The 11,770-nt window shown below is 39.3% G+C and overlaps 1 protein-coding gene across 1 annotated transcript; it reads left to right on the top strand.

The window, feature by feature from the left end:
- The first annotated feature begins 5,536 nt into the window (after positions 1 to 5,536).
- LOC116057733 (syntaxin-11-like) lies at positions 5,537 to 9,476 on the top strand. The gene is made up of 2 exons (XM_031310328.2): positions 5,537 to 5,953; positions 8,137 to 9,476. Exon 2 carries the CDS (start codon positions 8,139 to 8,141, stop codon positions 9,000 to 9,002), a length of 864 nt encoding a protein of 287 aa, XP_031166188.1. The 5' UTR covers positions 5,537 to 5,953; positions 8,137 to 8,138; the 3' UTR covers positions 9,003 to 9,476.
- Positions 9,477 to 11,770: the final 2,294 nt, after the last annotated feature.

Consider the following 11,770-nt stretch of genomic DNA (forward strand, 5'->3'; position numbering starts at 1 on the left):
AGAATATCTGAACCTTTTGAAAAGTACAGTTATTTATTAATATGTGGGAATTAAGAAGACGCTTTTCTGTAATGTTGTGCAATATCTTACTTCAGAACAAAAGTATTTGGATATTTTATGTTTATGCATTTTTACAGGTCATTTTAGGACACACAAGTGAAAATTTAGTTGGTTGTAGTTTGGTTTCAGAAAGCATGCTTGATGCGTGGGAATCATAAGGAGGTATCATGTGTATGATAAGTCATACTGAAATGATTGATTTTTCAGGCTTTTCAAATTTAACTCTCAACGGAATTTGGAGATTAAATTAAGGCAGGACGAACTCTTCAAGTTCTGCTCAAAGTCTTTGGAGGAACACAGCATTGTGGTTGTTGAGCTGACATATTGGTTTTTGGCATCACGTGGTTCTTGAAAACTCCATTGAATCCAATATTATATACATGTAGCCTAATTTTATGAATGAGAATAATATTTATTTCTTAATAAAAAAAGGAAATATAAGGCTAATTAAAGACCTTTGTTGAGTACCTAAAATGGATTGAATTGAGACACAAATATAATGCATTGAATCAAATTGAGAATTTTGTAAATCATAGATAGAGATGGTCAACAGTTTAAAGCAATAGTAAACGATGCTGTCTAACACATCAGTCCACAGTCTGCCATAGGTTCAGTGGTGGAATCTAACTAAGTACATTTACTCAAGTAGTGTACTTAAGTACAAATTTGAGGTACTTGTACTTTACTTGAGTCTTTTCTTTTCATGCCACTTTTCTACTTTTACTCTGCTACATCTGCTACAGGAATATTGTACTTTTTACTCCACTACATTCATCTGACAGCTTTAGTCACTAGTTACTTTACACATTAAGATTTTTGCACACCAAACACATGTAGTCTATAAAATACAATGTTTTATTTCTAAATTAAACTACCCAACAATATACAGGCCTACAAGTCCAGCTGAAATGATTAGCTGATTAAATCTTAGTTGACTGACAGAACTGTTTGGATCATTTCCAGTTTCTAGAAGGATTTTTCTGCATTGAGTACTTTTACTTTAATTACATTTTCCTGATGATACTTACATACTTAGTTAAGTAACATTTTCAAAGCAGGACTTTTACTAACAGTATTTTTACAATATGGTATTAGTACTTTTGCTTAAGTAAACGATCTGAATACTTCTTCCACCACTGCATTGGTTTTCAGTTGGGTTGAGATGTAGTGACTGTGAAGGCCATAGCAAATGATTCACATCAATCATTTGTCATGCTTTTCTTTTCATTTGTTCCAAATTTCATTTTGTCAGGCATAATTTTTGTTTTTGAAGGTGCTCTAAGCGATGTCACGTGTTTTTTAGGCTACAACATTTTTTGTCACATACAGCAAACATCTCCTCACTATCCACTAGCTGCCTGTCCCCTGAACACACTGTAAAAAAAACGCGGCCTCTGTAGACATGCGCCAACCTGCACCACGAAACATAACAAACAGTGTTCCAGCCGACAAGAAGGATTTGGGGGTGGGGGTTGGGGGGCTAGTGTGCGTGCACATGAAGGGGGGTGTGGGGAGTGGAGGAGAGAGAAGCGTGAAGAGGGAAGTTAGCTAGAGGAGAGCTGTCCTAGACAACGACAACGAGCATAGCCTCCATTTTGTTTGACAATACTTCGAACGTCAACAAGAAGTGAGGTCACCCAACATCGCTTTACGTTTTAAAACCCTTTAAAATCTCTTCCTGCTGTTATTTCCTGTGTTTTCCAGTTCATTCATATTGTCCATTGGGTGCCAACCTCAGCACAGCCACGCATTTTGCAGGTAGTCTGCTCCATTATCATTTAACCTGTATTTTTCTGAGATGAATTTTAGAGAGGATTTTGACACAAGCAATGTGTTTCTTATTATGTTTTGGTTCCCAGACAGCCTTAGTGCACAGGCAATAAAGCAAAGGCCTCAGTCTAGAGCTGAGCCAACTCATTTTAGGTGAAGTAGTGGTATGTGAAGGAGCTTAACCCAGCATCCTCTTCCTGGTACTGTTTTCCTGTCAGCAGAGATAAGAAGCTATCATTTTACTAATATTTCCCCATCTTTTTGTCTATATGTTAGTGATCATTTAATAAGAGCAGATTATATTTTTAGTCAAGGAAGTTCTGTCTCAGTTTAAAGAAGAAATATCTTTCACAATATAGTGAGTTTTTAAGGCTCTAACAGCTCAATGTTATTACTTTATACCCAAATACACTTTAATATCCTGTGTAACAAAGCCACATTTGAGTGAAGCAACAGTCCAGTATAAGAAGCCCCTGTATACCAGCAGTGGCTTCCCTATATACCTAACAGGACAGACTTACTTAAAACGAGAGTGATGTGTCACCAAAGCTGAGCAAAGTTAGACCTTGGGAAATCTCAAAGCAGAGAAACCTCTCCAAACTCATGACAGATATTTATGTTAATTTGGTCAGATGCTCTGAGACACGGGTGCTATTATGTGAACCTAAGTCTGAAGCCAATATACTGAATTAATTAGAGTCACAACTTTGGGTAACTGGAAACAGCTGATGTTTTCTCCACTGATTACAGTAACCTAACTCCTGAGGCTTGATGCAATGTAATGTAATAAACCATAAGGGTGGTCTCACTGAGTCAGTCTGCAAGTGCGTGCATGTCCTTTTTTTGTACCTGGTAATGTCACCAAATGTCAAAGTCCTCTCCTGAAATTCAAATTTGATGAATGATTCCTTTTTTTATGCTTTGTTAAAATCTCTTGGAAGTTGGAAGAGAAAACATAAAGGCCAGCAGAGTTTGATATTTATTCATTGGACAGTGGTAATGATAGACGGCAAAAGGGGGGAGAGAGAGGAGGGGGGGGATGACACGCAGCAAAGGGCCGCAGGTCGGACCTGAAACCCGGGCCGCCACCAAGGACCCAGCCCACATGGGGCGCACACTCCACCAGGTGAGCCAAAGGGTCGCCCCAGGCCAGCAGAGTTTTGATATTGTAGTTTGCAGTTGCACACGATGTTGTGTTTGAGAACAAAATCAATTTTTCAACAGAATAAAACCTTTACAAATTAGATTAAGCAGATTAAGCATGCCGTGTTGCAGAGATAATCATCTTCAAAATCAAAGGTGACAGCTATGGATACATTTAATCACTTTAATTCTCAAAGTAACACCAGTGAGATAGATCCAATGATTTACAGTACATTCCCTTTTGTATACTTACAAATCAACTTAATTTCTAATTACTCTAATAATATTTAGAGTAATGTTTCAAGACAGTTGAAAAGAGGGAAGCAGGGAAAATGCAAAAAAAATGAGTGTCAAGAAGAGATAATGCTTTTCTGACCCATTTTAGTGTAGCCCTGATCGTGTAATTAGATTTTTCCTTGGTGACACAGGTTAAACTCTTCTAATCTGGAACGGTGGAGGGATATCCAAAGCAAAAATGTTCTACTTTAAAGTTTCCAAGTGCACCAAATAGAGCTTTGTCCTCATGTTTGGCAGATTTACAGTCATTAATTAAGAAAACATTCTTGGCACATTCACAGTGAACTGTTTCCCAGTGTTGCTGCATCTCAGTCTGGTAGTTCTGAACTTCTGATACAAGGCACAAGTTAGATTACACCTCATGACATGTTCAGTTCCGGACTGGTGAACAGGCAGTTATACATGTGAAACTCATGCCGCACATTTTATTGATAAATAACATGCTGCTCAAATCAGAACCGGCTGACTGCAAAGAGATAACTAGAGTTTAATGAGAATTTTCAACTTGTAATGTTTGTGTTTGTTGCTGAAAATCATTAGAAATGAGTCAAGTGCTTAAATGGAAAATTAGAAAAGTTTGCGAGAAATAAAGATGTCAAAATTAATGAAAATTTGTTTTATGGTAAAAATAATTCACGTTCTGAGATTTCTTTCCCTGGTTTAGAACAGTGCTATGCTAACATTTTACATTGACAAATATTTTTGTTTCAGTACATCATTGTCTTTGTATTTCAAAATAGTTAAAATGTAAAGGAATGTATGTAGTAGTACCAATTCTACATGTTGTATTTAAGCGTATAGCCTTTGATTGTTTTGGTTTTTCAATTAACTGATTTTTTTTCTTTCTTCTTCTACCTTTTAGTGCATATAAGTATAATTTGAATGTATTGAAGTGAATGGCTTTCAGACTTTTATTGCTTTGATTCACTGGTGAATACTGTGCAAACACAACCAAAAAAATATTTCTTAGTTGCAGTTGATAAGACATTTCCTCCTGAACAACCTTGTTATTCAGGCTTTGTTAAGATGAACTAATGCATGGAATAGAGTTGTTGTTGTTGATGATGATCAACTACTTTAGAAAAGTTCATAAATTGCATGTCACAGAAAATACCGTTGCCACTGACATCTGCTGGACAAAATAAATACTCCTTAGTTTTAAAGTAAACATTTCATGATTTCAGACTAAGCACCCCCCTCTCTCTCTCTCTCAATTCAATTCAATTTTCTTTATTGGCATGAACAAAGACAACATGTTACCAAAGCAGTTGACAGAAAATGTATGAACATATCACATAATAAATGCATAGGTGTCACATAGATTCTATACCGTAGGCCTACTGATCGCTACACAACACACTGTATTACAAAACAATTACATTACACAATACAATACGTTACAGTTTTGTACAATATAATTACTATACAATACTCAAATCTGTAATCTCTTCTCTTTCTCTGTAGGATACAATTATTTCATTGAGAAATTTAGGAGCAATCACATTGACCAAGAGGGCTATTTTCTCAATCCTTTAACTATAAAAGCATCCTTTAGTGATTTAACCAGGAACTTTAACTTGGTTTAGTGTTATGGATTGAGAAGTAAATGACAAATATATCTATGTAAAAGTTTTTTTTTCCTTGCTGTGTTAACATACCAAGTCTTAAGGTGAGGGGAATAAATGAAACCGAAAGACTACATTTAACATTCTGTTGTATTGTGGTTTTGGGGGCATATTTTATCCTCATTCATGCTGCTCTTTTTTCCTTCAGAATCAAGTCTCAGATCCACACTGGGAGGAGCGTGCATCTACAGCTTAGTTACACATCAACTTTGCTAAAAAAAAAAAAAAAAAAAAAAAAAAAACTCCCTTTGAGAAACAAAGCCAGTGTGACTCAAACTCATGGAGGTCCGGTGGAAATTCTTAATCACACGCAAAACCACTGCTGGCTGTGGAAATGACTGTTTCTTCTCCCAGCTTCCTACGCATCAACTGAAAAATCTATTTTTCTTTGAATAGACTTCTTTTTCTGGCTGCATGACTTATAATCATCACCTGACTGTTGTGGGTTTCACAGGCCTTTGGTGAGATTACATTTCATGGAACTGAAATGAAAGGTTGTAAGATTATCGACTTAACACATCATTGTTATTACATATGAACACTTCATATGTCCAACACATTTGGGAGATAACATATCTGAAATGCTTCCTCTTTATTTCCCTCGTGCTTTTGGTGTCCACTGTCAGCGTGACTTCTGTCCTAACTGTTATCTTAGTGGACTTAACATTAGTCTCATCACCTTATGTGTTGTTAGACATGAAAAACAACCTAGAAATCCATCAAAAACAAAAGTGCACTTAGGAGACAGATGCCCCGAGAATATAGAAAAATGTAAACACAAAACAGATCAGTCGTCATCTTTATGATGAATCCTGGAGCTTCACCTTACTGTACGTCACTTCATGCCTCCATGTGACACAACAGGAATGCAGAACGTTTTGTTTCTAAAACCATTTCCTCCTAAACAGGTGTGTAAGCGAAGATGGTTGGAACATGATTTAAAAATCATTCTCTCTTTTTACAGTTGTCACGCTGCCTAATGGACTGAACTACCATTTCCTATGATCAGCTTGAAGGAAAGCAAACTGCATCTACAGATAAACTGCCAGACGAGTAAGGTATGTCGATTCTCTCATTATAAGTTCACATGTTTCAAATTTTTTAGGCTTGCCTGAGATGGCATTTAAAGTTTAACCCTCATGTTGTCCTCGGGTCAAATGTGACCCGTTTTCAAAGTTTCTATATCATAAATTTGGATTTCTTTTAACCAAATTGCCCCAAAATAACACAGATGGTTCCATAAGACGCTCTTCACAAAGGAAATTAAGGATCCAATCTCTATTTTCATAGAATTTGGGGTGTTGTATTCAATTTTATAGCATTATCCTGACTAAACTTTGACAGATCTGTGATTATTCCTTACCTTCATGTCTCTGATCTTAACCATCAGTCAAAATCATTCATAATTTCTGCTTTTTTCTTACACAAACATTTCATATAAATAAGGTTTATTGACCATGAATTCCAAAAATAAGTGTAAAACTAGTGCAAATAAATAGGTCTAGTGGTGAATATTACTGGTGTTAATGGAAAAAAGTGCCAAAAACGTTGAAATAAGCAACAAAAACGTAAAAAAAAAGGAAGCATAACGTGGGGAAAAAGCAACAAAAGCATAAAAACAGTGTCTAAAAGAGTGTTAATTTGACCCGGGAGGACAACACAAGGGTTACATTTTTAAGAAAACCAAAAAAAGGCAAGAAAACCTTAACTTGAGGCCTCTTTACACTCACTCATGTAGAAAAGTGTCGTAAATATTGAAAAACGTACAACTTTTCAACTTGATTTGTCCCCAAAGTACAATTGTTTTTTGCAGCAAGACATACTGTATCTACAAGACAATAAAATACAAAAGGCCTACACAGAGTACATCTATCAATGTATTTGTCACATTAAATCATATAAAATACTATTTCTGTTCTATATCCATGTGTGTGCGATGGGCGGGGAGGGGGGGGTGGGTGAGGGCAGTGTCCTCATTTAGGACCCAGTGCTGGCCTGGTGTATTAGGTACGTTCTCTCTTCTCCCCCCCCTTGTTTCAGACTTCCTTGTGCCACTGGTTCATGACTTCCTCTTGTTAAAGCACCTAAATTCCAAGTATCTCAACTTACTTGAAAGCAGATTACATGCATGCTGAAATACTTTTAAACTATATTTTTAAGCCTGAAAACTCGTTTGGTCAGTTCTGAAGGGAGATTAAATGTCTTTGCAAATAAAGTGCATTCATCTAAGATTACACTGAGATATACTGAGAGGGAGGAAATGCGTAAAGCTACAGCTACACATATCAATTACAACATGTTTTGATTGTTGTGAGCTTGACTGAGTCCAGGCTTGTTTGACATCTTCAGTCATGCTCAGGAATTTTTAAAACAAAAGCAAGTACAAGCTTGTGTGTTGCAGCCAATCACTCTTTGTCTTCTTATGTCTGCGTTTCTTTCTTATTCTAATCTCTGGCTAAATGTTTTCCCCTAAACTTTAACTGAAGACCACTTGTAAGAGTCCTTACTCCCAGCCTTGGTATCACTGATTTACTAGTCTATATCCACGACGATGTCCCGTTACCTTCCGCTTTCTTTGTGTTGGAATTCTAAACTCCGGTGGATTTATGAGGACTATGGTTAACTGCTCCTCAGATCTCTGCAGGGTAAATCCAGACAGCTAGCTAGACTATCTGTCCAATCTGAGTTTTCTCCCACACGACTAAAACAACTTTTGAACATACACATGCTCCACCAAAACAAGTTCCTTTCCGAGGCTGTTTTGCAGCGGCACCGTGGCTCCGTCCGGCGCTTAGCGCCACCCATAATGATTGGTTTAACAGCTAAAGACACATCTTTTTAGTCAGCCGTTAATTTAGCCACATTGCTGACTGTATTATTTTGTATTTATGCTTTTGTTTTACTATGATTTATTGTGCTTTTTATGACTATTGATCTGTTTTAATGTATGTATTTATTTGTCTGTGAAGCACTTTGTGACTCTGTCTGTGATAAGTGCTATACAAAAAAAAACTTTACTTACTTACTTATTTAAAGAAATGCCAATAAACCAGAACACGTTTTTCTCCCAACCTGGAATGTTGTGTGGACTAGCCAGACCCTCCTCTGCAGCGCTGTGGAGGAAGGTCTGGCAATGGGAGACTACTGCTTTACAAACATGATGGAGAGATTCTCTCACCCACCGACACGAATAAATAAAAATATTTTCTCTTGTTGTCTTTTGTGTCATTTTTCCTTCCAGACATGAGAGATAGGCTGAGGCACCTCCATCAGGTGCAGAGTGACTCTGAGGGTTTGAGCTCAGTGGAGCACGACCATTTGTCAGTGCATGAGGCAGCAACAGCATCCAGTCCTCCTGACCCATACCTTTATGGCGTCCTGCAGGAGGCCCAACAGATACGTCTGGAGATCCAGCAGATCCAGAACGAGATCAGTGAGCTGAAAGACGCAAACTACCAGGCCTTAAACAAGATCTCACACCCCGCTGAGACAGAGCGGGACTCCAATGCAATCGGCGTGGCTATTAAACATAGAGGAGAAGCTGTGCTGCAGCGGCTGCACATGATGAGTGCTCTCAGAGCTGAACTGGAGGCCCGGCGCGGCAGCTCTGACCCCACAGAACGCATCGCTCAAACACAGTACCAGTGTCTCAGCAATGCTCTGCGGGAGGTGATGATCAGCTACAATGACACAGAGATGAGCCACAGGGAGGCTTGTAAACAGCAGATCCAGAGACAGATGGAGGTGGTGGGCAGGGAGGTTGGCGAGGAGGACCTGGAGGAGATGATGGAGAGCGGGGAATTGAATGTGTTCAGCACCCAGGTGGAGGGCAAAACGGCTCGCTCGGCTTTCCTGCAGACCGAGAGCCGACAGAAGGAGGTGCTGGAGCTGGAGAAGAGGATAGAGGGGATCCAAGAGCTGTTTCTGGATGTGGCTGTGCTCACAGAGGAGCAGGGGGGAGCTGTTGAAAACATCCAGAAAAGTGTCCAAAATACTGAAGTGATCATTCAGGATGCCGTGGTCCAGCTGGATAGAGCCACTACATTTGATAAAAGCAACCCCTTCAAGAAGCTGTTTTGTTGCTGCTGTCCATGTTTTAACAATTAGGTCTGATGAGGCCCAGTGGCTTTGGATCCAGTCCACTGGTCCATGTGGTGAAAGCTGCACTACAAATAAATCCATCTTATTTTGATATTGACAATCTCACCACAAGGTCCATTTAAAAGCTGTTCTGGAGCTTTCGATCATTGTAAAATATTGTGATATTCAAACTGAATAGCACTGGATTAAGATAGAGGCTATTGGTGTAGGTAAACACAATATTAGCAAACATCTACAATATGTCTAGTAGGGAACCGAAAACATCAGGCATGAAGCTACAAGTTCTAGAGCTTTCAATCATATAACAAAGATTTTGTCAACTGTTGTTTCCAAGGTCAAGATTGAACTTCAAATCTTTAAACCAACATGGACAGGAAGTCCTTAAAGTGGCAATCCTTAAGATTTCAGTCCTGGTTGATTTAGAATTTGCATTTGAGTGAAAACAATGAAATTGTGCTGAGAGTTTAGCAGTCTGGAGCATGGAAATAGAATAGGTCTCATTCTATTTCTATGGTCTGGAGTCTTGTTGATACATGAGCTTCAAGTTTTCAAAATTGTGCGCATAGTTACATATTTTGTGTGTATACAATGGAGAAAAACTGGAATACAGCATTTATTCCAGAAAATGTCATGTTGACTCTCGCCAGACCTATCTCCATGTCATGCCAGACACTAGGGCTGGGTATCACCAATGATTTCCCTAATCAATTTGATTGTGATCCACAAGGTCCTGATTCGATAACATTAGGTCAGGGAAATTTCAGTTACAATATCAATTTTGCTTTGATATAAAAGAGATTCTCAGAGAACTTATGCTTAAATTGTACAAGCAAGAAGCAACCCTCAAATATTTTTTATAATGCACCAAGTTAATGTTTACATTAAGAATTGACCCCCAAAAAGTATGTTTAAAGTGTTTTTTACTTATACATCCATGGTAAAAAAAAAGGCATATATTAAAAGATTCTGGATTTTATGAATCGATATCAGATCACTCATACAGAGGTTGATTTTAATTGGAGAATAAATTTTTTTTTAACCCAGCCCTATTAGCCACCCTGCATATATGCCACATATATAAATATTGCAAACTTTCATCAGTGGGCTGTGGGCTCAATCCCCACTGTGTTACCTCCTTTAGTGATTTAACAGACATTTTATGAAATGAAAATCGTTGAGATTACAGCTTCAAAGTGCTGAATAAAAACGTAAAATCTGAACCATTGAGGCTCCTTCTGCTGATGAACGTTGGTGAAATGTAACTAAGTACATTCACTCAAATACTTTACTTATGTACAGATTTGAGTACTTGAACTTACTTGAGTGTTTCCTTCCGTGCTACTCTATACTTCTCCTCCACTACAATTCAGAGGGAAATATTGTACTTTTTACTCCAGTAAAATTATTCGACAGCTGAATATGATGGTTGGGGTCGGCTGGCTGTGAGTTTTTGTTTATTTTCTCGTTCTGTTTTATTCTCCACGGTTAGTTTCTCTGTTGGCCCTGCCTCTCTCCGTGTTCCCTCTGTTTTCTCCCACCTCCCCGCTGTCTCCAGTCAGCTGGCTTCACCATCCAGTCTCCTCCTCGCGGCTCCCTGCTCCATTCCACCTCCAACCTCGCTTCTAGCCTTTCCCACTTCAGCTCCTCGGCTCCCTGGATTCCAGTGCCTCTCCCCCGGCTTCCTCGGCCCCGGTTTCCCTGCGCTCCCCTGTGTTCCCTCGCCATCCTACCCCGGCCATTAATCCCTCGCCATCCTACCGCAACCCTCTTCCCCTAGCTCCTGTCCCTGGCGTCCGCCTCCCCACCTCCTTCCCTCAGTATATTATTCCAATAAAACTGTTTCTTGTGTGGTAACAATGCTTTTGGCAATAAATATTATACCGTTGGAAAGCCTGTTTAGTTCCCTTTCAAATGGTGTCCCATTTGTAAGGAACATGCATTTGTGGGATGAGCAGCAGCGCTGAGTATGTGGGTTGCGCCCATGAAAAATTTGCCAAATCTTCTCTGCCAATGTCAAACAGCTTATTCTGCCATTGACTCGTTTGGTGTTTGGTGGATTGGATGATTGAAGTTTGAAGAAACAAGACATATTGGCAATTTAACAATTAATTCATTTCACAAACAGGAGCCTCAGTAGCGTGTGGAAGAACCATACACAGCCACAACAGCCTGGCACCTCCTCATGCTGGTCACCAGCCTGGTCACACACTGCTGTGGGATGGCATCCCATTCTTCAACCAGCATTTGTCGCAAGTCAGCCAACGTGGTTGTGTTGGTCACTCTGGCACAAACAACACGCCCAAGCTGATCCCACAAGTGTTCAGTGGGGTTGAGGTCAGGACTGCTGGCAGGCCATTCCATCCTCTCCACTCCCACATTCTGGAGGTAGTCTCTGATAAACCCCGCCCTGTGGGGGCGAGCGTTGTCATCTTGGAGGATAGAGTTCGGTCCCAGACTGTGGAGATATGGGATTGCCACTGGTTGCAGAATCTCATCTCTAAATTAGGCACCTGATTGGCAGCACATGGGGGTACCAGAAGCTCAAAACAAGTGTCAATAGCAACAGCAAAATAAGCTGTTTGGCAATGGCAGAGAAGATTTGGCAAATTTTTCATACTCAGCGCTGCTGCTCATCCCACAAATGCATGTTCCTTACAAATGGGGCACCATTTGTAAGTGAACTAAACAGGCTTTCCAACGGTATAAGATTTATTGCCAAAAAGCATTGTTACCACAGAGAAATAATCTACCAAACACAAATGTCCTTACTTTTT

This window comes from Sander lucioperca, chromosome 18 (assembly GCF_008315115.2).
Source record: "Sander lucioperca isolate FBNREF2018 chromosome 18, SLUC_FBN_1.2, whole genome shotgun sequence".
In the NCBI taxonomy this organism is placed as follows: domain Eukaryota; kingdom Metazoa; phylum Chordata; class Actinopteri; order Perciformes; family Percidae; genus Sander; species Sander lucioperca.

What these genes read in the sequence shown, in the direction of transcription:
- LOC116057733 (XM_031310328.2), top strand. Translation starts at nt 8,139, where the DNA reads ATGAGAGATAGGCTGAGGCACCTCCATCAGGTGCAGAGTGACTCTGAG.